Source organism: Lissotriton vulgaris, chromosome 2_1, assembly GCF_964263255.1.
Source record: "Lissotriton vulgaris chromosome 2_1, aLisVul1.2, whole genome shotgun sequence".
Classification (NCBI taxonomy): domain Eukaryota; kingdom Metazoa; phylum Chordata; class Amphibia; order Caudata; family Salamandridae; genus Lissotriton; species Lissotriton vulgaris.
Genome location: NC_141687.1, coordinates 616,885,163 through 616,911,212, shown reverse-complemented (window position 1 = coordinate 616,911,212; position 26,050 = coordinate 616,885,163). Strand labels below are relative to the sequence as shown.

The following is a 26,050-nucleotide window of genomic DNA, read 5'->3' as shown; positions in this document are numbered from 1 at the left end:
AACAAATGATGTTCTGAATGGAAGCATCTAGCGGATCAATATCGTGGTTTACACAGTAAATGACAAACCACTTCCATTTAGCCGCATAACAGGCTCTAGTAGTGGGCTTCCTTGCCTCCCGAATGATGTCCATGCAATCGGGGGGAAGATTGAGGTAGCCAAACTCTAGGACTTCAGGAGCCAGATCGCCAGGTTGAGCTGTTGCGGATCTGGGTGCTGAATGTCGCCATGGCTCTGCGTCAGAAGGCTGGGAGTGAGATGAAGCCTTTGATGCGGTACCACGGAGAGTTCCAGAAACGTGGTGTACCATGGTTGGCGAGCCCATGTTGGAGCAACCAGGATGAGAGTCATCGAGTGCTGCCTGAGTTTGCGTGCCACCAGCGGTATCAGAGGTGCTGGGGGAAAAGCGTACGCAAATCTGCCTGACCAGTTCATCCACATCGCATTGCCCTGCGATTGCGGGTGTGGGAACCTGGCGGCGAAGCTTTGGCATTTTGCGTTCTCCTTTGTGGCGAACAGGTCTATCTCTGGATGACCCCACTTTTGGAAGTACGGTTGGAGTTGTATCTCCCACTCGTGCATTTGGTGGCTGTGCCTGCTGAGCAGGTCCGCCATCTGGTTGTCCTTGCCCGGGAGATGCTCGGCCATGAGGAAGATGTTCCTCTGAATGGCCCACTTCCACATGCTCTGAGCCAGATGAGACAGCTGCGGAGAGTGTGTGCCCCCCCGTTTCTGAATGTAGTACATGGCCGTCATGTTGTCCGTCCGGATCAACACAACCTTGTTGCACAGATGTACTTTGAATGCCTTCAAGGCCATGAAGATTGCCATCAGTTCCAAAACGTTGATGTGCATCTTCCTTTGCTGTAGTGTCCATAGTCCCTGCACTGTGTAGTGGAGTACATGCGCTCCCCATCCCTGGAGAGAAGCGTCCGTTGTCAGGATAATCTGTGGCACAGGCTACTGGAACGGTCGGCCCTTGCAAAGGTTTTGTGGATTCCACCAATGCAGAGAGTTGTACGCCCGACCGCTCACCAACACTAGGTCTGTTAGTTGCCCATGAGCCTGAGTCCACTGACGTGCTAAGCACTCCTGAAGCGGACGCATATGTAGTCTCGCGTGCGGGACGATGGAGATGCAGGAGGCCATCATGCCTATCAACTGCATGAAAACCTTCGCTGGAAGCGAGTGCTGAGGTCTGAATCGTTGGATCAGCGTTTGGATACTGGCGATTCTCACTGAATTTGGCTGCGCAGTGGCTGCCAGAGTGTCTATTGTCGCGCCCAGATACCGCCGTATATGGGCGGGTTGGAGATGGGATTTTGGATAGTTCAGCGAGAATCCCAGATCGTGCAGGAGATGAATGGTGCGGGACACGTGGTCGGTGCACTGCTGTTCTGACTTTGCCTGAATGAGCCAGTCGTCCAGATAGGGATAGACGTGGACGTTCTGGCGTCGTAGATGCGCCGCCACAGTCGCCAGGCACTTTGTAAAGACTCTTGGCGCTGTGGTGACCCCGAAAGGCAGAACCCTGCACTGGTAGTGCTGGTCTTGAATCGTGAATCTGAGGTACTTCCTGTGGGAAGGATGCAGGGGGATATGAAAGTATGCATCCTTCAGATCCAGCGTAGCCACGAAGTCCCCTTGTCGAAGCAGGGGGAGGACCTGCTGCAACGTGAGCATATGGAAGTGCTCCGATAGAATGTACCAGTTGAGGGGCCTGAGGTCCAGGATGGGCCTGAGGGATCCGTCCTTTTTGGGGATTAGAAAGTACAGAGAGTAAACTCCTGTTCCCCTTTCTTGCAGTGGGACGAGCTCTATTGCCCCTTTTTGCAGCATGACTTGAACTTCCTGCTGCAACAAGTGCAAGTGCTCGCCGGACATAGGACGGTTTCTTGGAGGCATGTTTGGTGGAGTGGAAGTAAGTTCCAGACAGTAACCGTACTGGATAAGAGACTTGACCCACCTGTCCGTGGTGATGGATTTCCACGCGGGCAGGAACTGCTGGAGTCTCCCCCCGACCGGTGTTGTGTGGTCGGGGGGCAGTGACAAGGCGTCACTGTTTGTTGGAGGTGGAGGACCTGGAGCTGTTGTTTCCACGTCCCCTGCCTTTGACGTTGTTGCCCCTGTAACCACCTCTCCCTTTGTTGGTGTATGAGGTTTGGGTGTTGCTCTTGTAGTACTGTGTGGATTGTGATGCCTGACCCCTTGAGATGCCTCTGGTATTGGAGCGGCGAAAGGAACCACCCCGAAACTGCTGAGACTGGAGGGCCCCCATAGACTTAGCAGTGTCCGTGTCTTTCTTCATTTTTTCAAGTGTCGCATCCACCTCGGGGCCAAACAGGTGGTCAGGATTAACTGTTTGGTTCAAGATGGTTGTCTGTATATCTGGTTTGAAGCCTGATATTCTAAGCCATGCATGTCTCCTCAGCAACACGCTAGTGTTGATCGCCCTGGAGGCGGTATCAGCCACGTCCAGCGCACATTTGATGGAAGCGTTGGTGATCAGCTTCCCCTCCTGAATCAACATTTCACCTGCCTCCTTGTACTGATCAGGTAAGTGCTGCAGAAGTGTTTCTAGGGTGTCGTAATGCGCCCTATCGTAGCGTGCAAGTAGGGCCTGCGTGTTTGAAATGCGCCAAATATTAGCTGCCTGCGCAGCAATCCGTTTCCCTGAGGCTTCAAATATTTTTGACTCTTTGTCTGGGGGAGGAGCGTCACCCGTGGTCCGCGAGTTCGCCCGCTTACGTGCGTTGGATACAACCAAAGAATCCAGTGGCAAGTGTCCCTTGATGTACGTTGGATCCGAGGGCGCTGCCTTGTATTTTTTATCAATACGAGGATTGATGACTCGCGCCCGAGTGGGCTCCCTGAAAACCTCTGGCGCATGCTTCAGCACTCCCTTGAGCATAGGCAATGTCTTGACTGACTTTTCAGCCACTGAGAAAGTGTCAAACAGAAAATCGACATCCACAGGATCTGAATGTAGGTCGACATCATGATTAGCTGCAGCTCTCTCAATTAGAGCGCTGAAGGCTGCAGAGTCCTCTGTTGGAGAAGTTTTTGCTGCAAAAAACTGCGGTTCATGACCCGACTGAGGGTCCTCAGGGTCGCCCCCGGCAGACCAAGGTTCATGTACCTCCTCTGGATCCGAGTATGCTGGATAATTGTACTCGTCCTCTTCATCTCCGTCACCTTCCCCAGCGTTTGAATGCGTCGGTGAAAGTTCCAAATTACGTGGAGATGCAGGCTCTATAGGGGCAGAAGTACCCGCAGAGTCCTTTTTGTTTTTGAGTGGAATACGATAATGCTCCAACACCGGCTCTGTGGTGATCTTCCGTTTGAGGAGAGAGAGCTTCCCGGTGTTGGCGTCGATGAGAACCTCTCGACGCTCCTCATCTGTGAGTGGCTGGAGCCGAGGCTTCGTCACTACCAATGACGCCTTGGGCGTCGACACCACCTTCAAAGGCACCCCGGCCCCATGCTTCGGAGCGAAAGCCTTCGGCGTCGTCTTCGGCGGCAGCGTGAAGTGGATAGGCGTTTGCGCCTTTGCCGGCTTTGGTGTAGGCTTCGGCACCACATCCTTCGGTTCGTGAGCCACAGCGTCCTTACGAATCCGCTGCAGGGACTCCACGACCTTTTTTGTTAAGGCCGGGGAGGGCTGGACCGGCTCGAGCGATTTCCCCGAGTCCGGAGTCGGGTCGGCGAAAGGCATGGTCTTTGGAGCCGACACATCACCATCCTTGGCCTTGACGGCCGGAGTCGGCGCAGCCAGAGCTTCGGCGTCGTCCTGATGCTTCTTCGGAGCCTTTGTTGGGTCATCGACCTCGACCACCTTCGGCGCCGACGCGGCCGCGTCGGTCGTCTTCGCCTTCGGCTTCGACACCGTGGTCTTCGGGTCGGCCATCTTGGCGTGGCTCTTGCTGTCGGCCATTTTGAATTTCTTAGACTTGGAGGCCTCTGGAGCCTTCTGTCCCACCAGTGCGACTTTCACTTTCTGTTTCGAAACCGATGGTGTGTACCCCGATGGCTTCACTTTCGTTTTCTTCAACGGGAGTGGCACATCAGAAATGTCCGTGGTCGGGCCCGGAGGCGAGGCCGTGGGACGATTAACGAGGTCTTGGGTAAGGCCCGAAGGCGATCCCTCGACCTGGGCCGTATAATGGGGGTTGACCCCTGAGTCAGTTTGAGGATGCTCCTCCTCAGAGCTATCCTCCACGGTGGCAATGGCCCCATCGTCGTCCCCTACCTCACCGACGACTTCATCAAAGTCTTCGTTTTCCGCGTCGTAGTTTTCTTCCTCCGACGCCGGGCTAGAGTCCGAAACTTGAAAGACATTGTCGTCTCCAACGTCTTCTTCGAAGATGTTGTCTGGCGGGGGCGCTGATAACTGGGCCTGGAGCCTAGCGGCCCGACGAAGCTTGAGAGTCTTCTTACACCGGAACTTTGAGCAGGCCATACACCTGTCCTCATCATGGTCCGGCGACAGACATTTGTTGCACACTGGGTGCACGTCGAGGTGTGAATACTTTGAGGTGCACACCGGGCACCTTTTAAACGGAGTTCGTTCCATGTCTGGAGTGCGTGTAGGCCCGTCCGCGCCGACAGCACGCGGAAGGGCAGCAAGAGTTCGGAGCTGAAGAACAGACAAACCCGAACGAAAAACGATACCGACGCCAAGCCTAAAGACCTTTTGGTCTCAAGTTAGGAAAGTTAAACAACTATCGATTCCGACAGGGGGAACCGAAACACATCCGAACCCAATGGCGGAAAAAAACAATCTGGGGATGGAGGCGATGCCCATGCGCACTGTAGTCCAGGGGAGGAGCCACCTATCTCGTGATACTTCGAAGACTCTTCCAGGACAACAATGTGCAATCATCCGGACCCAACACTAGGCGGCGATCTATGCACAGATATGAATTCAGCAGCCCACATGCCTCGAACATTTGCATTCACATTGTCAAAATTAAGGAAGGACTCGCGTTCCACTTCTAACGTGGGCGCCATTTTGTAACATATTACAATATATGTACATTATATGACAATTTATCATATAAAAGGTGTTTCATGATTCATTATTTCATTAAATAACGTTTATGAATCAGAGATAAGCAACAATGGTTATCTACATCATTTTGTACCATATATTGCTAAATTTCACCATAGATGAAAACTTTGCTAATAGCGCCATGGATCGGCTAATATCCTTCCATATACAATCCCAATCGCACCATGGATCAGGATAGGTTGTAACTAATCATAAACATTAGGAATGCATGAACATATTGCTGTGTAATTGTACAAAAGTTCATCTAGGTGCATGTCAAAGACAAGGCAAAACATCAAAATATCAAATATACAATATTGGTACATTCATAAGTTTCTCAATTCATTACTACTATATACAAGTCAAGACCCTAAGGACCCTTTGGAAATGAACCCAAGAACAATAATTCATTAGTCTAAGATACTCTAGTCAAAAATCTATCTTTGGACACCCCATTTTCAAGTTCAAAATGAGATATCCTATGTCCAGAGCCCCCTATACTGTGATTTTACTTCAGTTTTCAGCCTATGTGGACTGTCAGTTCCTCCCCACAGTTTAAACTATATGGGTGTTTGGTGTGCAGGTCGATGATGTAACGTGATTCTAACCTACGCAACTTCTTAAGTCTGTCTCCACCCCTTGGACTCTGAGCTACTGAGTCCAAACCAAAATATTGTAGCTGGTTGCGGTCTCTACTGTGTTTATCTGCAAAATGGCGTGCAACAGGGTATGCCTGATCGTTTTTATCGATGGCCCGCATATGTTCTAACACTCGCATTTTTACTGGGTTAACGGTACTCCCGATGTATCGGAGACCGCACGGGCACAACAAACAATATACAACGAAGGGTGTTGTGCAGGTGATAAACTTCATTATCTTTTTAGTGTTCATTCCTGCATCTGGTATTTTGTATGTCAACACCCTCCTACTGTTTGCGCAGGCCTTGCATTTACTGCATGGGAAGAAGCCCATCATCTGTTTTAGCCCACTTGTTTTTCCAGGCAATTTGTCAAGATGACTTTTGACCAAGATATCACGCAGAGATCTCGCTCTTTTAATATATATATGTATGGTGCTCTACATCAACTACGCTCGTTGTCTGAATAAAAGAGAATTAACTTCGAAGGAGCATTAATGATGAAACTAGGTCTATTCTGATCAAAGTCCTTACAAGCAAATTCTCTAAATACCATCTTTCTACAGTAAAGAGGTCTGCCTTCCAAGCTTCTGTTAGAAGTATGTAGAGTCCAATACAAACAATATTGTTAAAGTCAGCAGATCTCATCTTTAACATACAAAGACAGACCTACCCTACCGGCTGTGGTAACATGTTTATTTGGATATCACTTTTGTTAAATATACCAAAACAATTCAAAGATGGGCATCGGTGCCTGCACACTCGAGGACGGCTATCTTTGAATGTTTTTCAGCCAGAAAAATTCAAAGATTATCTCCTGTGCAAGCAGCCATCTCTAAATTGTTTTTTATTTTAAAAAAAAAATAACATTCAAAAAGGCCTTCTGTGGAGGGGCGTGGCTAGCAGCCAAGCATGGCGGCCGCATAGAGTGAGAGCTCCCGAGGGCACTGCAGCCTTCCAGCATATCCGTCGCATTTATCCGCTACCGAGCACGCCTGAAGCGGCGGCGTTCGAGTCCGGGACCCAAGCGGTGTCACCGGTCCAATTTTCAAAGAAATCGATGCACCGGAGCCTGAGTTACATCGTGTGGCGAGTTGGGGCCTACAGCCGGTGAAGAGGCACCGGCCTTGCGTGCCATCCGGACCCCGGCGGAAGTGCAGCGGAGCCGGCCAAGGGAAGTGGACGCACCCCGGTACCTGCCGGAAAACTCCGAACAAGCCTGAAACTCCTGGCGGCGTCCTCCGGTGGCACGCGGGCTGCTACGACCGCCAAGCGAGACCTGAGCAGCGCAGAGGTCGGCGCACCCCAGCCTGGGCCGCGCGGAACGAAGACAACATCCTACAACCCCCCCCCCCCCCCCCCCCCCCCCCACGAGAGCTTACCTAGCGGCACAACACTGCGGGGGGCAATATCAGACACCGTGTGGGAGCGGGGGAGCAACGGACCCGAATACTGCACCAGAACTAAAGCCAGTAAGTCGGTGCCCCAGGGGGACGACGCCCTACCGGACATAAACGCGGGAGCTCAGGGGGAACCCCCCGGGCCCACACCATACTGGACGCCACCAGCAGCACCGACACAGCGGCAGTGACCCAACACGCGGCGGCCTGTCCAGTATACGAGAGAGGGCAGCCACCCGGGCCCGACACCTATACTAGCCGCAGTGATAGAGAGAGACAGAGCAGTACGGAAGAACGAGGGGGGGGGTCACAGTGACCGCTCCGTCCCTGAGGGAGAATACCGGGGGCAACGGCACGAACCGCACCAGCAGCTCATCGACTCCCACGCTAACGACCAGTGAGACCTACACTGACAACGGGGGGACACTCTGTCCACCTCCCCCCCCGACCTACTACTATCTGGCTGACACCTACTACCAGAGACTTCAGTCGACTCGCAGGTCACGATCGCCTGGGACATATCTCTGGCCCTCGCAGACCCCAACATCATGGCGGGTAAGGGCCTCAGGAGCGGATCCACGCAAGCCAAGCTGGATAAATTTGCCTATAGACACCAGGGACAACAGCAAACTACGGGGCGACCCTCCACAGGACATGCCCAGGAAGCAGAAAAGACGACGAAAATAACGCTAGAAGACATCATGAGAACACTCTCAGAAGTGAAAACTACAGTGGGCGCCATCTCCTCAGAAGTATCCCTGCTGCGAGCGGACTTTCACAAAATGGCGGAGAGGGTGTCGCAGGTGGAAGTGGTCACAAAATCACTCGTGGAAGACACCTCAGAGCTCCAGTTGGCCATGGAAAGGATGCAAAAAGTCACCAAGCTCCTGCACGACAAGCTGGACGACCAGGAAGGGCGTTCACGCCGCAACAACGTACGTATCTTTGGACTTCCAGAGACGGAGGGGAAGGGGGCCATGGACCTCTATATAGAAGACCTCATCAAGAACAAACTCCAGCCCAAAGGCCTGTCTCACTTCTTTTCGGTGGAGAGAGCGCACAGAATCCCGGGGGGCCCGCCCAAGACGGGGGCGGCTCCGAGACCGGTGCTAGCCCGGCTCTTTAACTTCAGAGACAGGGATGCAATTTTGCAGTCGGCGAGGAATTCACCACCAGTACGGATTCAAAATGCAACCTTAGCGTTCTTCCCAGACTACACGGCGGAAGTGGCCAGGCGACGCAAGTCCTTCACGGAGGTTAAGAAAGCACTGCGCGACAGGGAACTGCCGTACTCCATGATGTTCCCTGCTAAACTGCGGATAGTAGCCGAGGGGAAGACCTGGTTGACACGCCGGAGGTGGCTCAAGAATGGCTGGAGGGCTGGAGACCAGCAGGGCAGCGGCACCGCTCACAGCGAGACCGACCGCGACACCGTACTGAACAGACACCACCCAGTCAGTCCTCCCAACTACCACACCAGGGAGGCGAGAGAGAAATAGAATCGGACCTTGAGAGAGATCCGCTGGACTCTGGACAATTGGCTCCGGTGTAACATTTAACTGTATTGTTTTCGAGATTATGTGGGCCGCGGGACCGTGGCTCGGACGTGGCTGAGTAGGGTGGGCACAGGCAGTGCCCAGAGGGGACTCACCAACCCTACAAGCAAGTAAGATGAATAGGGGAGGGCTAAAGCACTCTGCACAGTTGGGGATGCGGGCGGGTGTTTGTCCGTGGAGCAGGGTAGCAGGGAGGGGGGATGGGATTGAAGTTTATATGTTGGATTACTTAATCTTGTTTGTAGTCATCGTTCACCACATACACTGTACTATCACCCTGACATCTGCATATCTCCTACACAGCACGACGCAAGTCGACGCATGGGTTAAGCCACAGCACACGTTGTGTGCAAGACTCCCTCATCAGCCTAATGGCCAGGCCACTTAATCACACGCCCGCCGAGGGCTCCTCCGCAGCCGGGAGGATTCCCCATTACGCATACTGACATGGAATGTCCGGGGACTGGGTGACAAAATCAAGAGAGGCTTGGTCCTCCAGGCCATAAAGCGACAAAACCCAGATGTGGTCCTCCTACAGGAAACCCACCTCACGGGATCCACCTGCAAAGCCCTAGACAGACGTGGATACACAATGGCGGTCCACGCTGACTTCACTACTGGCTCCAGGGGAACAGGCATACTGGTGAGGAACAATTGTTACTTACCTGTAAACAGGTGGTTCTCCAGTATTGGTGTCTTTCATAGATTCACATGCTTGAATATCCCCCGTCGTCGGAGTGGGAGTCCCACGGTAAATAAAATAGCAATAATATATACTATATATATATATATATATATATATATATATATATATATATATATATATATATGTAACATAAAACCTGAAATATGTAATAGAAAAAAGGCATAACAAGCCTACACATATTTCTACATAGGAATGCATGGAAAAGGAAAAAACCATTTGCAGTCTATCATTGTCATTATGTTGGTCCAAACTACAGCCAATCAGGCGCCAGCAACCCTCTAGAACCTTCTCCTCAGAGCTCAGCACCTCAGATTTTCGTAGCACAAGAGTGACCACAGAGTCTATGAGGAGAAGAGAGCCTCTGAGGGGAGGAGGGTGGGTCGCATGTGAATCTATGAAAGACACCAATACTGGAGAACCACCTGTTTACAGGTAAGTAACAATTGTTCTTCTCCAGTATTAGGGGTGTCTTTCATAGATTCACATGCTTGAATAGAATAGATAGCAGTACCCTCCTTAGAGCTGAGATTGCAAAGTACATCCTCAAAAGTTGAAGACAATAATATACAGCTGAAAAGCATATAGCAATCACAGAAAGAAATGGAGGAGGGATCAGAGGCTCACCTTATTGAAAAAGATGACGAAGCACTGCTTGCCCCACTGCGGTATCCGCTTCGTTGACAGCTTCCAAACAATAATGTCTGGTAAAGGTGTGCCTGCTGGACCATATCGCTGCTCGACAAATCTGGTGTAGAGGCACCCCAGCAAACAACGCAGTGGACGATGCCATTGCTCTTGTAGAATGTGCCTTAACTGGACTCGGTAAAGGCCTGCCAGCCTGCTGATGACAAAATGATATGGCTGCAGAGAGCCATCGTGCCACTGTCTGTTTAGTCACTGAATGCCCTTTTCGCAACAGTCCATATACTATAAATAGATGATCAGATTTACGGAAAGGGGCTGTTCTGGAAATGTAGAATTTTAGACAACGTTTTATGTCTAAAGAATGTGCTCGTCCTAGCTGTATATTTCCATAGGCAATAAACAGTTGATCGAATTTGATAATGACAGAGGTCCTTGCAAATAGAAATTTAAAACATCTTCTGATGTCAAGAGTATGTAAATGCCCTCTCCGCAGGGGATTGTGGATTAGGAAAAACGTCTTTAAGATAACTGGTTCTTTCAGGTGAAAATCCGAAGGCACCTTTAGGCATACCCCTTGTACGTAGCACTACAGAATTGGGCGTGAATCGTAAGAAAGGTGAATTGACAATGAGAGCTTGAACATCACAGACTCTTCTAGATGAAGTTAATGCTAACAAAGAGAAAAAACGTTGCATGTTAGGAAATTGAAATACATCCTAAAAATTGGCTCAAATGGGTGGCGCATGAGCTGCGCTAATACTACATTATAATGCCATGATGGAGGCGGACGACGTACAGGAGGGAACATTCTGAGTAGTCCCTTAACCCCTTCCACACTCATGACGAGCTGGGCTCGTCATGGTGTAGCCTCCTCGTACACTGATGACGAGCCCAGCTCGTCATAAAACAATGAAGAATAGCAATTCCCAGCACAGGAGGGGAATTGCCTTAGCAGCCATGGAGTTAAAGAACTGTTGTATTCTGGAAGAATAAAGAGAGATGGACCCATCCTGACGTTACCTTGAAATGGCTGCCAAAAAGACCTTCAACATTGTATGAGATAAGCCTGATCTTGCCAGGTGCAAGAAAAAAGGTAATATCTGGTCCGGCGTTGCAAGAAATGGGTAAACCCCAGCAGATTAACACCAAATGCAGATTATTATTTATGTATTTATTTATTTTTAAAGACTGCATGTCTTTAGTAGGTGCTCTCGCGTAAGCCAGTACCTCTTTACAATCCGCCGAGATAGGCAGATGAGCTAATACAAGATGCTCAGACACCAAGCTGCTAATTTTAGAGAAGCCGGATCTGATGGCAAATTTGACCATTCTGAATGGAGAGGAGATTTGGAATTGGTCGAAACTGTATTGGATCGTACCCTGAGAGGAGAAGAAGTTCGGTGAATCAGTATTGGCGAGGCCACCTGTGGGCGATGGGAATCAAACGATATGGCTCTTTGTTCATCTGACGGAGAATTCTCGGAACCAACGGTACCGGAGAAAAAGCGTAAGCATATATTTGAGACCAGTTTATCGAAAACGCCTTCCCCTGCGAGTCCCTGTGGGGATGCCAGCTTGCAAAGAAACAGGCATAAGCTGTTCTCTCTTTTTTTTTTTTTTTTTTTTTTTTTCGCAAAGAGGTCCATTCGATCCGCCGTTGGCTGATGCAGTTCCTATTCGTGGGTGGACACCTGTTGACCTGCTGAGGGTGTCCGCCAGCACATTTGCAACTCCCGGCACATGAACAGCCAAGAGTTTGATCCTGTGCCATATTGCCCAAGCCCATATCTCTTGGGCTTTCTGAGATAGAAGAACCAACCTCGTTCTTCCTTGTTTGTGCAAGTAAGGTATTGTCTGTGCAAACCAATACTGTGGCTCCTTGAATGATAACACGAAAGGATTTGAGGGCTAAGAAGATAGCACCTAGCTCTAGCCGATTGATGTACTAAGCCTTTTGTTGAGGGTTCCCATTCCCTGCTGAACCTTCAGCCCTTGAGATATGCTCCTCAACCCTCGAAGGGATGCGTCTGTGGTGATTGTGTAATTTGGCACTTCTGGAAGGAATAACGTACACCCCTTCTACAAATTTCTTACTTGGACCCACCAACAAAAAGGGGGGGCCTCTTGCATCCGAGGATTGATTTGAATGAGATCTACAATGGAACTGGAGACCTGAAACCAACGTAGAAGAACCACCAAGTGGGAGATGCAAGCCCGTTGTTCGTGCGAGATAAACACCCTTGCTAGGTTGGTATTGATTGATGATCCGAGAAATGTTGATATCGGAGCTAGTACTAGTTGTGACTTGTCATGATTTATTGAAAATCAGGTCTTGAAATAGTGACTGACAAGTTTGGGTGTGCTGGACTGATTGTAAATAAGAGCGAGCCCTTATTATACAGTTGTCTCAGGAATGAGAAATTTGTATGCCTTGCAGACGTAGATAGGCTGCCACTGGTGCCAGGATGTACTTAAAGACACGTGAAACGGATCTAAATCCAAGAGGTAGGACCTTTATTGAATAAGTTCTGTACCTATTGTAAAGCGTAGCCACTTCCTATGCTTAGGAAGGATTGGCACATGAAAATAGACATCCTGGAGGATGAGAGTAGTTATAAACTCGTTCTGGCATAAGAACTTAGGATTTTGTCGAGGGACAACATTTGTAAAGTTTGCGCAAAGATCTAAAATCATGCAACACTTTCCTCATTTGCTTGTTGATGAGGAACTGAGAGTAAACCCTAACGCTGTTGGAGATTCGGAACCACTCCGACGGTCCCTGTTTGTATCCATATAGACACTTGTGAAGACGACACCCGTAGATGAGAAGGAGGAGGTCCCTTTGGAGGTGTAGAAAGAGGGAAATTAGACAAATTCTAAAGTGTGCCCTTGGGCATGACGTTTAAAAACCCAACGGTCCTCTGTCACCTTTGACCAAGTGGAGTAAAAGTGAGATATTAGATCTCTGACATTTTTGGAGGGAATAAAGGTGTGTTCCCGGTAATCCATTGTTTCTTAGAAGAGTTTGCCTAGGCTGTACCATGATAGTCTAGGTAGGACCTGTTGGTACTGTGCCTATGTGACTGCGTTTGATTTGAGTAACGCAATTGATTTTGATTGTAGGAGCCAGTACTGGAGGGAACTCCCTTGAAACAAAGGACGTGGAGCTACGTCCTCGGCACCACGAAAAGGCTGCGATTCTATATCCCGAAGGTGCGGGCAGTATCTGTGTCCTTTAAGATGGTCTGCATTGCCTCATCAACATGCTGGCCAGAAGGGCTCCTCAATCAAAAGAACAAGTGAAGTATAGAAGTCTGAACCTCCTTGCGAAAGACGTAGCATTGAAGCAAAATGGTCTTTCCCAGACTGCCCCTATAGCGAGCTGTGGAACACCTGTACACGCAATGTCCGCTTCACAGTGTATCATTTCTGATGCACTTCTCTCTCGCTCTCACTCCTGCAGGATCTTCAAAGCGTGAGGCTTGGAGGATTCTGGAATAAGTGCTACTGGCGCCAACATGTCAGAGCACATATGGTGGCATACTTGCCCAACTGGCTTGCAAGATAATCGCTGTGCCGCCTGAATAATGACTGAGGCAGGGTAGGCTGAATAGTGGGGAGCCGCACATTTCTTGTCGAGGCGTGAAAAACAAAAACCGCCGGCACAGAGTTTGACCTCTGCATGAGTCTAACACCTTCTTGCTAAATAAAGTCTATGATAGGAACTGAACGAACTTGTTTTTGTGGTTTCCCCCGGACGAGGGGAAAAAGGGAAAGCGATTCGCCGCTCTCTTCATAAGGAGGGGAAAACCTCCAATATTCACCGGAGGTGAATGCAATAGAGCTCCAGTTTTTAGAGGAAGATATAAAGGCAGGAGTAAAAAGCCACCACGCCATCACGTGGATGTAGCAGAAAGCTGCAGTCGACGAGATAAATCGTCTACCAAAACACATTGTGCATAAAAGACAACCGTATGTGAAACCAACTGTCGACGGGCTCAACCGTCGACGATTCCAATAGTTGACAGGGTCAACCGTCAACGAAACCAACTGGCGTCGAGGCTGAATGTTGACGAAGCTTACCGTCTACAGAGCTCACCGTCTACAGAGCTCACCGTCTACAGAGCTCACCGTCTACAGAGCTCACCGTCTACAGAGCTCACCGTCTACAGAGCTCACCGTCTACAGAGCTCACCGTCTACAGAGCTCACCGTCTACAGAGCTCACCGTCTACAGAGCTCACCGTCTACAGAGCTCACGTCTACAGAGCTCACCGTCTACGCAGCTCAGCGTCTACGCAGCTCAGCGTCTACGCAGCTCAGCGTCTACGCAGCTCAGCGTCTACGGAGCTCAGCGGCTACGGAGCTCAGCGGCTACGGAGCTCAGCGGCTACGGAGCTCAGCGGCTACGGAGCTCAGCGGCTACGGAGCTCAGCGGCTACGGAGCTCAGCGGCTACGGAGCTCAGCGGCTACAGAGCTCAGCGTCTACAGAGCTCATCGTCTACAGAGCTCATCGTCTACAGAGCTCATCGTCTACGGAGCTCATCGTCTACGGAGCTCATCGTCTACGGAGCTCACCGTCTACGGAGCTCACCGTCTACGGAGCTCACCGTCTACGGAGCTCACCGTCTACGGAGCTCACCGTCTACGGAGCTCACCGTCTACGGAGCTCACCGTCTACGGAGCTCACCGTCTACGAGCCTGTCGTCTACGGGGCCCACCGTCGACGAGCTCACCGTCGACGAGCTCACCGTCGACGAGCCTACCGTCGACGAGCCTACCGTCGACGAGCCTACCGTCGACGAGCCTATCGTCGACGAGCCTATCGTCGACGAGCCTATCGTCGATGAGCCTACCGTCGACGAGGCCACCGTCGACGAGGCCACCGTCGACGGGACATATATCGTCGACGGGACATATATCGTAGACGGGACATATATCGTAGACGAGCCACCGTCGACGAGCCTACCGTCGACGGGTCATATATCGTAGACGAGCCTACCGTCGACGAGCCACCGTCGACGAGCCCACCGTCGACGAGCCTACCGTCGACGAGCCTACCGTCGACGAGCCTACCGTCGACGAGCCTACCGTCGACGAGCCTACCTTCGACGAGCCACCGTCGACGAGGCCACCGTCGACGGGACATATCGTAGACTAGCCTACCGTCGACGAGCCTACCGTCGACGAGCCTATCGTCGACGAGCCTATCGTCGACGAGCCTATCGTCGACGAGCCTATCGTCGATGAGCCTACCGTCGACGAGGCCACCGTCGACGAGGCCACCGTCGACGGGACATATATCGTCGACGGGACATATATCGTAGACGGGACATATATCGTAGACGAGCCACCGTCGACGAGCCTACCGTCGACGGGTCATATATCGTAGACGAGCCTACCGTCGACGAGCCTACCGTCGACGAGCCTACCGTCGACGAGCCTACCGTCGACGAGCCTACCGTCGACGAGCCTACCGTCGACGAGCCTACCTTCGACGAGCCACCGTCGACGAGGCCACCGTCGACGGGACATATCGTAGACTAGCCTACCGTCGACGAGCCTACCGTCGACGAGCCTATCGTCGACGAGCCTATCGTCGACGAGCCTACCGTCGACGAGGCCACCGTCGACGAGGCCACCGTCGACGAGGCCACCGTCGACGGGACATATATCGTCGACGGGACATATATCGTAGACGGGACATATATCGTAGACGAGCCACCGTCGACGAGCCTACCGTCGACGGGTCATATATCGTAGACGAGCCTACCGTCGACGAGCCACCGTCGACGAGCCCACCGTCGACGAGCCCACCGTCGACGAGCCCACCGTCGACGAGCCTACCGTCGACGAGCCTACCGTCGACGAGCCTACCGTCGACGAGCCTACCGTCGACGAGCCTACCTTCGACGAGCCACCGTCGACGAGGCCACCGTCGACGGGACATATCGTAGACTAGCCTACCGTCGACGAGCTTACCGTCGACGAGGCCAACTGTCGAAGAAATTACCTTCGACAAAAACTCCCAGTGGTCTACGAGCCTGTAGTCGACAAGAGGGCACTGTCCTCACTGTCGTCGACGCATACCTGGAGGCGTTGTCGCTGCAGAGCAAAAGTGATGGCAAAGATTGTTGTCAGAGGATACATAGACCGTATCGTCGACAAGCTGGCACATTTTCACGTAGAAAAGTGCGCAGTGTGAGTCTAGACGCCTGAGAGTAAATCTCGGGGGCGTAGATGTGGGAGGCAGACTCAAAGAAGGCCAGAGACCCCTTAATTGTGATGTTACTTCAGCTGGTGAAGTAGAGGAGAAGCATCACTTAAAACGTGAATGTGCAGGACAAACAACAAAAATTCCTCCCACATCAGAAGGGGGGTACAGTCTAAGCACAAGAACAACCCCTTCTTCTCTTACCATGTCAGAGACAAGCAGAGTGTTTCCATATACTCTTCATGAGGGTTCACAGGAAAAGGTCACAGTTTCCTACAAGTGACACAGGGTCTGAACGTAGACTTCATGTAAGAAGACAGTACAAAACTGTGATATAAAGAAAAAGAAATTGAAGAAAATTGAAGAAAAAAAACTGAGCAGAGCTCAGGGAGACTCCCTTCACACGACGTGCGGTAGAAAATCTGAGGTGCTGAGCTCTGAGGAGAAGGTTCTAGAGGGTTGCTGGCGCCTGATTGGCTGTAGTTTGGACCAACATAATGACAATGATAGACTGCAAATGGTTTTTTCCTTTTCCATGCATTCCTATGTAGAAATATGTGTAGGCTTGTTATGCCTTTTTTCTATTACATATTTCAGGTTTTATGTTACATATATATATATATATATATATATATATATATATATAGTATATATTATTGCTATTTTATTTACCGTGGGACTCCCACTCCGACGACGGGGGATATTCAAGCATGTGAATCTATGAAAGACACCCCTAATACTGGAGAAAAGATCTTCCCCCTTTATGGTATCCCGCCGTGTGGCGGATGACCAGGGTCGCTTTGCCGCGATCCATGGGCAGTGGGAGGGCAGGGCCCTAAATGTGATTTCAGTATATATTCCCCCAGCCCTACACTCTGTGGCCCTACCAGCACTGGGCAAATTCCTTCTTGATCTCCCCGATGGCGACACGATTGTTGGGGGGGGGACTTTAACGCAGTCATGGATCCACTTAGGGACACCTTTCCCTCCAGAACCCGACCACGAGGTACTGCACCACTGTCGGATTTTGCGGAAGCCCTATGCCTTGTAGACCTCGGGCGACAATTGCACGCTGAGACCACCCAATACACTTACTACTCGGCGGTACATAATAGCCTATCTCGCATAGACTACTTCATGACACTGGGGTTGGGACTAGATATGGTAGAAAAGGTGGACACACTGCCCAGGGGGGTCTCAGATCACTCTCCGATTGTCCTATCGCTGACCACCGGAGGGAAACGGAATGCTCGACTCTACCCAATCTATCCCAATTTCTTAAAAATCCCCAAGATTCGAAAGAAACTCAAACTGGCGACGTCGCTGTATTTTGCTGAAAACACAGGCACAGTAGAGTCGCCCTCCACCTTATGGGAGGCGTACAAAACTGTCCTCAGGGGGGCGGCCATTGCAGCGATTACGGGGCACAAACGGGACTCACGAAAGGAACTCACAGACCTGGAACTTGCACTTGACACGGCCAATAACGTTCATATGACAGACCCCTCCCCGTCCGCGACACACACCCTCATGCTCCGGCAGCAACAATACCTAGCCCACCTCAAAACGACAGAGAAAGGGTACATCGCAAACACTAGACATAGAATTTACGATGTGGGCGACAAAGCGGGTCGTATGCTAGCATGGCTAGATAAGAGAGGGAATGGAGCGAGAGGTATTCATAGGCTCAACACAGAGGATGGGCGGACACTGGTACACACAGAAGAAATAGTTGGCGAATTAGCACGACACTATCAGGCAATCTACACACCGGAACGGGGGGTCACACGACAAATGGCGATGGCAACACTCGCAGACATCACCGTCCCCAGCATTACACAAGAAGATAGTGACGCCCTAGAACTAGACCCGACGGGGGAAGAAATCCAGCTGGCGATCCAGGCGTTACAGTCAGGTAAAGCACTAGGCCCTAATGGGATACCGGTAGAGTGGTACAAGACCGTGGCTACAGACCTCAGTGCCCCATTACTGGCCATGTATTTAGAGAGTAGGGACAGACTAGAGCTGCCGCTGGATCAACGCACGGCCACGATTGTAGCTATACCCAAGCCGGGAAAACCCCCGACGGCATGCACCTCGTACCGCCCGATATCATTATTGAACATCGAGGCCAAAATATTAACTAAACTTCTAGCTACCCGCTTGCTGCCCCATCTCAGTACCCTAATCCACCCTGATCAGTCGGGCTTTATGCCCCACCGGAGCACTGCGTTGAATCTCAGGAGAGTCCACGGAGTGTTGGCCCGCACACACCTCCTCACGGAACAGGCGGTGATCCTCTCTCTCGACGCCAAAATGGCGTTCGACCTAGTAGAGTGGGAATACCTCTTCGTGGTACTGGAACGCATGGGTTTTGGGCCGAAATACATATCGTGGATACGGCTGCTTTATACGAAACCCGTTGCACAAGTGGTGGCCAATGGCCACACGTCGCCGAGATTCCCACTGGGCAGGGGGACCAGACAGGGTTGCCCCCTGTCCCCCCTGCTCTTCGCGCTGGTGCTTGAACCCTTGGCCATCCAGATCAGATCAACACCCCTGTTCGCAGGCATCAAATGGGAGGAGGGGTGGGAGGACAAAGTCTCGCTATACGCAGACGATATGCTCATCTACATGACCGCACCCGAGACCGGCATCCCAGCCCTACTAGACCTATGTGACATGCATGGACGCACATCGGGCTACACTCTCAACTGGTCGAAATCCACCATATACACATTAAAAGGCCCGGCGCCGAGTCTGCAGGGGAACTGTCATATGCTTACGACGTCGGCCTCCTTCAAATACTTAGGTATTATCATCGCGAGCGGGGAAGCAGAATTCTTTGTGAACAACCTAAAACCACCCATAGATCGCCTGCGAGCAGATGTTAAGCACTGGGCGGCCCTCCCCCTGACCCTGCTGGGCAGGGCGGCATTGTACAAAATGATGGCCCTCCCAAGACTCCTCTACGTCCTGGAGAATACTCCACACCTAGTACCACAGCGTTACTTCCAACAGATTGTTGTGCTGGTCACTGTCCTGCTCTGGAACACAGGCCCGGCGCGCATAGCGTATGACAAGCTGGTAAAGAGCTGGTACGAGGGGGGCATAGCGCTCCCCAACATTCAGCTATATTACTGGGCGGCCCAACTTAAGATTATAAACTACTGGATCCACGCCCTGAAGGACGACCCGGCCTATCGGGCGGATTGGTCACAACTTGGGACGGACTGTATGCTGTCCGTGCTCTACAACAAATCACAACTGAAGGCCCTAATTGGTCCGACCAAACACACGGCGGCGCTATGGCACAGGCCCGTCTGGGGTGGGCAGGCCGACTAACTAAAATGACGCCCTTGTGGGACACGAAGGCATTGGGGAACCTGAGAAGCTGTAAGGGGTTTGAGCGGTGGGACTCAATAGGCATCTCTACAGTAGGAGACCTCTGGGACAATGACTCAATAATACCATTTCCACAACTGCAACAGCAATACAACCTCGGACCCACTGAAACGTTTCGGTATGTCCAGATTAGGCATGCATTACTACAGACTGTCCCTACCGGCACCACATTACCGGACTCCTCTCCTTTGGAGGATAGACTGCTAACAGATTACATGCTCCAAAGCGCCACCTCCCTTACATACAAAAAGCTGATCAACAATCTCAAAGACCCGACGCTAAAGCTTAAAGAAAAATGGGAAGGGGAACTGGGTGAAACAGACGAATTTGAATGGAATGAGGCCCTGGCCTCCCCAAAGGAGGTGGGAATCTCTAGTAAGCTCAGATTAGTACAACTTAAAATCCTACACCGCATCTATTACACCAGGACACTGCTGCACAGAATACAGAGAGCGATACACCCCTTCTGTTTGCGAGGCTGCGGGGAGGAAGGGACACTGATCCACACACTCTGGGAATGCCCACAAATACGCGAATTCTGGAGACAAGTGCTCCGATCCATCTCCCAGGCCCTTAAACTTTCCATTTTACCTGAACCACGTAAGTGCCTTCTAAACATCTGGGACCCCAACGATCTGGGTAGATATGAGCTGATTTGGGCGTCACTGGCAATGACAGTGGCTAAGCGGGATATAGCACAGAAATGGGGGGGCGCCAGAAGTACCCACCGCCAGTAGATGGGCTAAAAACATGGACATCCTAATGGTGACAGAGAGAGCGGTTTACGTGCTTCGAGCGGCGCCCCGGAAATGGAACAAAGTCTGGGTGGCATGGAACATGTACAGAGGGGAAATCTGTGAGCCCTTACCAGAGGGAGAGGAATCAGACTCAGAGGGGGAGGAAGAGTAACTGAACGGTTGCGGGGCGATGGCCTCGGGAACATGACAATGTTGCATGAGCGGCACTAACCTGGCCTTGTACTGCAGTAAGAATAGAGGCACAGGCTACTACGAGCTGTGGGAGACACAAAAGGGTTACGATGACACATGGTTGGGGGGGTAAGTTGGGAAGTTTGTTAATAATGTTCTAAATGAAAAGAGATGTAGCCATCACTGATATTGGAGGGAGGGGTTACCAAGGGACTGCACTTTACGTAAAGTATCCTACAATTGATGCGTATACAAGACCCGTTAAGCAGCAGACCTCTTTGTCCTAAGTTACTAAACTGTAGTTCGTTAATTACTGCAATGATAAATTGTACGGAATGTAACGATTACCGAATGGATGTATGCAACTGATTAACCACTATTCCTTCCTAACAATAAAGATTTAAAAAAAAAAAAAAAAGGCCTTCTGTGGATACTGGCTTTACCAATGCAAAAACAGGCATTTGCGAAGCCGCTATTGGCCGCAGCAAGAGAGGATTTGACAAACTACATTTCAGAAGAGAGAAGGCTGAGAGAATGGAATTAGGGGGTGGGCTGTGAAGCCAGGGAAGAAGGGGCTGTGAAGCAGACAGCAAGCAGGGGCCTGTGGAGGGGAAGCCCTAAGAGAAAATACATCCACATGCGCTCAAATGGAAGGACACAAACACCCGACACAATGTGGCAAGAGTCAGTCGTCTCTGGGCTGATCATGGCTGTGATTTACAATGTCTCAAGCCAATGGCTGGAGTGAAAGAACACTAAAAGCCAATGCTTTGAAGTGAGCTGATCAAAAGCCACTAACTAAATGTTAAGTTTTCCTTTCAATAGGTGTATTGGCGACAGACAGCAGAAGCTGCCTATAGGTGAGACTTGAAAGCAAGAAGGCAGGGCATTTAAAATTTAGGAGTGGGCTTTAGTAATTTCCATCCCCAATGTAATTAGGCAAGAAGTTACATTTTAGAAGACGTTAATTCTTTTCCTTTTAGTACTTTTCGTATTTGAATAAATCAGGGCACCTACTGAGAGTTAGTCTTTAGGGTATGTTCACAGACCTAAGACACGGTTTTGGGTGACCAACGCAGGTAAATACGCCCAGATAAATACCATATTAATTCTATTAAAATTACGTCCTCTCTTCACTAGCATTTTGCACAGTTCGGTCCAAGTTTGATCCACAAGAAGCAGACTTATTGGCTTTCCAGAAGCAGTTTCCTAAACCTCTCTCATTGCTTTAAAGCCTGATGGACATTCTCATTTGGAATGTAACCATATTCCTACAGGGAGAAAGGGTCCTCAAGTGGCTGTACGGTTTATTTATACAGAACAAGCCCTGCAAGAGTCAGAGAAGCCATCTTCTAGACGCTGCAAACGCTGCCTTACTTCTTATAGCCAAGTACTTGAATAGAAAACCAGCAGATGCAAGGACAGTGTAAATTTACTACACTCCATTAATTCACTAGATGTTTGAAGTAAGGATAATCCTTCATACCTTTGATGGTCAGATTAAAGCAGCCAAGCCGATCCCCAGAAAGCGAATCAGCTCCACACTGTAGGACCACAGCACTGGGCTGGTACATCTCCATCACCTTCGTCATCACCTAGGACAAACAAGCAGTTACATGATCTATGAAAATGAGCCCAAGAAGAGATATAAGAATACATTCAAGTGTAAAGATAGGAGATCATTAGTTAATCCCAGTAGACCAAATGTTTTGAAAAGGAGTTCCTGGAAGGAATGAGTACAGGGGAGAATACTCTCCCGGAACCCACGTACAAGGTTTAGGAGAAACCAGCAGATTTCAACATATGTTTCAGTGAGTGGCCCTACTGCCTTCTCAATCAACTATTATGACCAACTGCTATTGAGAAAGTTTTGCTTTATTTTGGACTTCTACATTTTGGATTGGGAAGACGTTAAAAGAAATGAAAAATAAAATCACAGTTCGGTGGTAAGTGAACAATTAATTGGAAGAGTGTTAATGTTGGGGTAAATGACGAAAGTTTGTATTATGTTGCCTCTTTGATGTCCTTAACAACTTCACCACAATTCATAGAATCAGTCTGCTTTCTACAAAAACGTAATTCAGTGTTCCAGTGCTGAAACCTGTAATTGTATTAATCTGTCTAAAGTAGCCATGTATTTTCCTGAGAACAAGTATTTTTTTCAGCATTAAGTTATGCTACTCCTTTTGGGTTAGATGATGGGTAGGGAAGAAGGAGAACATGAAGCTGTTTTATAGGAGCACCAGGTGAACATGATATAGGTAGGCCTTAGGCAGCGGGCGGGAGGCAATCAAAAAGGAAGACATCAAGTGTCTTCCTAGATTTTATTCCATGCACTACTTCAGCATTTTGGACTTCTGATGGAGGAACTTCCAGACCGACCAGGTTAAGACTTTCTCCAGGCTTTCTGAAAGGCAACTGACACTGCTAGGATCCATTTATAAAAACATTAAGTCTCAAAGTTCAAAGAAAGTAACTAAACAGTAATTAGAGTGTCAATGGGCAAGCTGTGGGTCGATTCAATCAATCATTATTTGTTACTTGCGGCTAATCACCCCAGGGGGTACCTGGGCACTGGGGTATGGTGAGCCTCAGCCAAAGAGCCAGCCCTCGAGCCCCTTCCAGGAGACAGAAAGGGGAGCTTCGGAGGTGGGGTGAGAAGTCGTTCCAGAACTTGGGGGTGAGGCAAGAAAAAAAAGCAGCCTCTACTGTGGCTGCGGGGGACACGTGCGAGTGAGGCAGATCAAAGTTGTCTGGTCATGTGGGGGAAGGTCAGGCGGTCGCTGAAGTAGGAGGGGACGGCATTGTGGAAGGCCTAGTAGGCGAGGTGTGAGAAGGTGGCCTGATATGCAGTGCTCACTATTCTAGTGAACACTATGTATCAGTCCAGCAACCCTTATTGATGATTGGTTGTAAGTCAACCTTATAGACCAGCTATCCTAGTAGCATGGATACGAGCAGTCTAAGGCTAAAGACTCGAGAGGGCGTGTTAAGCCAGCTGTTTACCACACATATACCCCTTGAATACCCAGTGAAAGGACACCACACAAGTGTTATGAAAATAAACAGTTATTTATTAAAGATCACAACAGCCCTGTACTCTTTATGAGGACAGGGTACTAAGCACAAACCAAAACTCTTACAAAAATACTTAGGTTAGCACAGTATATACAAATGCCCGAGGGGCACGGAAAACCATATACTCTGAAAGTGGAATGCGAAATTCCTAGCAGGTAAGTACAGTATTAATAGCTTTTGGAATCGCTAGGACTTGACTAGGGAATCGTTAGATTATGTCTAGGAGGCCTAGGGGACTCGGGTGCAGTGTGGGCACTCTCACGCGAGATGCGGGACAAAAGTCTATGGTAGCTAGGAAATAGAAAGTTAGTGTTCTCGGGCGAACCCGACCTGGTAGGGAGAAAACGAAAGTAGATTCTGACCCTTGGATAGTGAGGCTATGCTGGGGCACCGAAATGCCGAAGTTACCTAGCCCAGGGGCTGCAGCTGCATAGGTCTGAAAAGACGTCGGGAATCCTCGTAGACGGACCAGGAGCCGGAAGAAAAGATGCTGGCCGGTGACCAGTGAAGAAAGTTCAGTCGGATCCAAGCCTGGATCTTGAAGATAGATGACACCTGAAAGCAGAGGGGACCAAGTTCGAGACTACTAGCCAGTAGTCAGTGGGCACCAGGAGGGCACCGGATGGTAGCCACCTCGACTAGGTGAGTGGGTGACGCTTGACTCGAAGATCTCACGGACCAGGAGGCGCTGTCGGCGACCAGGATGGAGGATCGAGCTGTCCCATGAAGATAGAAGCTGTCGGCGTCGCTGGACCCAGGATTGGGCAACAAAGCCTTGGCAAATTCAAGCCCACGCGGTGGACCTAAAATGGCGTCTGGAGTGGACCAGGAGGGTCCGGGGTGCCTCTCTTGAAGAAGGAAGCAAGGGCCAGCCTGGAGCAACCAGACCAGCAGAAGAGTTGTCGTCGGGCGTCGTTCAGAAGGCCACAAGCCAGCCGGCTAGTAGCCAAACAACGCGGTGCACAGCAAACAGCAGAAGGGCCCCACGCCGATCGTGGAGATGCAGGGAGGCTGATCTTGGGTGCTGGAGCTGCGCAGGGTTGGGGCTTCTCGGACCCCAAAGCACTCACCAGTGGAAGACTCGGTGGGCTTGCAATAAAGATGTCGTGCAGTCTTGGCGATCGTCGGTCCCTTGAGGTCTCGTCGCACTCACGGTTCTCAGCTTTGCTGTAGAGGTGAGTAGAGGTCAGAGGTGCCAGGGAAGCCGGGTCTCGTCGTGCTGGGTCGTCGGATTCGTGATGAAGGACTTGCAGCGGGCCGCAGTGTTCTTTAGGATGGTGCCTGCGGATGCAGGGTGACTACTCCTTAGCCACAAGGGAGAATCTTGAAGAAGAAATCGTGAAGTCTTTTCGAAGAAAGTGGTATCTTGATTCCAAAGATGATCTAATTTTAACAGGGGGCCCGCTCCCATCTTTATACTAAAAAAGGGGGCTGACCCGGTGACTAGGTCCTGCCTATGGGTGGGACCAGGAGGGGGGTGGTTACACCCCTCTCCCCTGCCGGACTTCCCCAGGCCAGGGGCTGGTGTGCCCCTGGAACTGGTTCTGACTGGCCTATGCGTAGTGAGCACCGGGGTGCCACTCAGCAGTCACCTTCCTGAAAAGCCCTGCCTACCCAGGATACACAAAACCATGTCTGGGACGGTGCTAGCACCTCCCCTGACAGGAAACCCTTTGTCCAGGCTCCCCTCACTGGAAGGACTCCCAGCTGCAGGGGGTCAGACTCGTGTCTGTGGTGGCAGCATCCATTTTGTGGAGCTGAGGCTTCAGTTAACTTTAACCGGGGTTCACAGTTACATACATGTCGTGTCCCTCTAGAAGGGTGGAATGCTAACCCCGTCGCCAGAATTGGCGAGGGGTTAGTATTCCAATTCGTATGACACCTTACTCGACATGTTTTGATAAAGCAATACCAAAGATAGCATTTAACCGCGAGGATTATAATGCACTTAAGAGTATATGGTATGCGATATCATGGAACAGCTATTAGGACTTGATTCCGCAAGCTGCAGACAGGCTCAGCTCATGCCAGAGCACCATCTCACACGATTCCAAGCACTCTGCCTTCAGGATTGTCAAGGCCTGCCATAGGAGTGACTGATAGGAATCTGTGTGTCCATTTTAGGGTTAGGTATAGGTATACTACACCTACAGCAAAGGGTGATTACACGACTTTGCCCCAGCTGTCATGCAGCCAGTTGTGTCAAATTTAAGAGGCCAGCCAGGGGTGGCATAATACATGCTGCAGGCCCTGGCAGCCCTGGGTACACCCATGCCCTGAGTTACAGGGTCTGATAGGGTGGCCCAGTACCAATTGGAAATGTACCTAGGGTACATGGAATCCATTTTAAAGAGAGAGCAGTAGGCCTGGGGTCCTGATTGGCAGGGCCCCAGGTCGACTATGTCCAAAACCAGCTAAAACACAGGGCA

General features: G+C 50.5%; 1 protein-coding gene across 2 annotated transcripts in view; it reads right to left on the bottom strand.

Annotated features, from left to right (window-relative positions):
• The window catches only part of HDAC1 (histone deacetylase 1), a 220,117-nt gene that overhangs the window by 110,594 nt on the left and 83,473 nt on the right, over positions 1 to 26,050 (bottom strand). For both annotated transcript variants that reach the window (XM_086955695.1, XM_086955696.1), the window contains exon 8: positions 22,030 to 22,138. In XM_086955695.1, the coding sequence (XP_086811821.1) occupies positions 22,030 to 22,138 (109 nt within the window). The remainder of the gene's footprint in view (positions 1 to 22,029; positions 22,139 to 26,050) is intronic.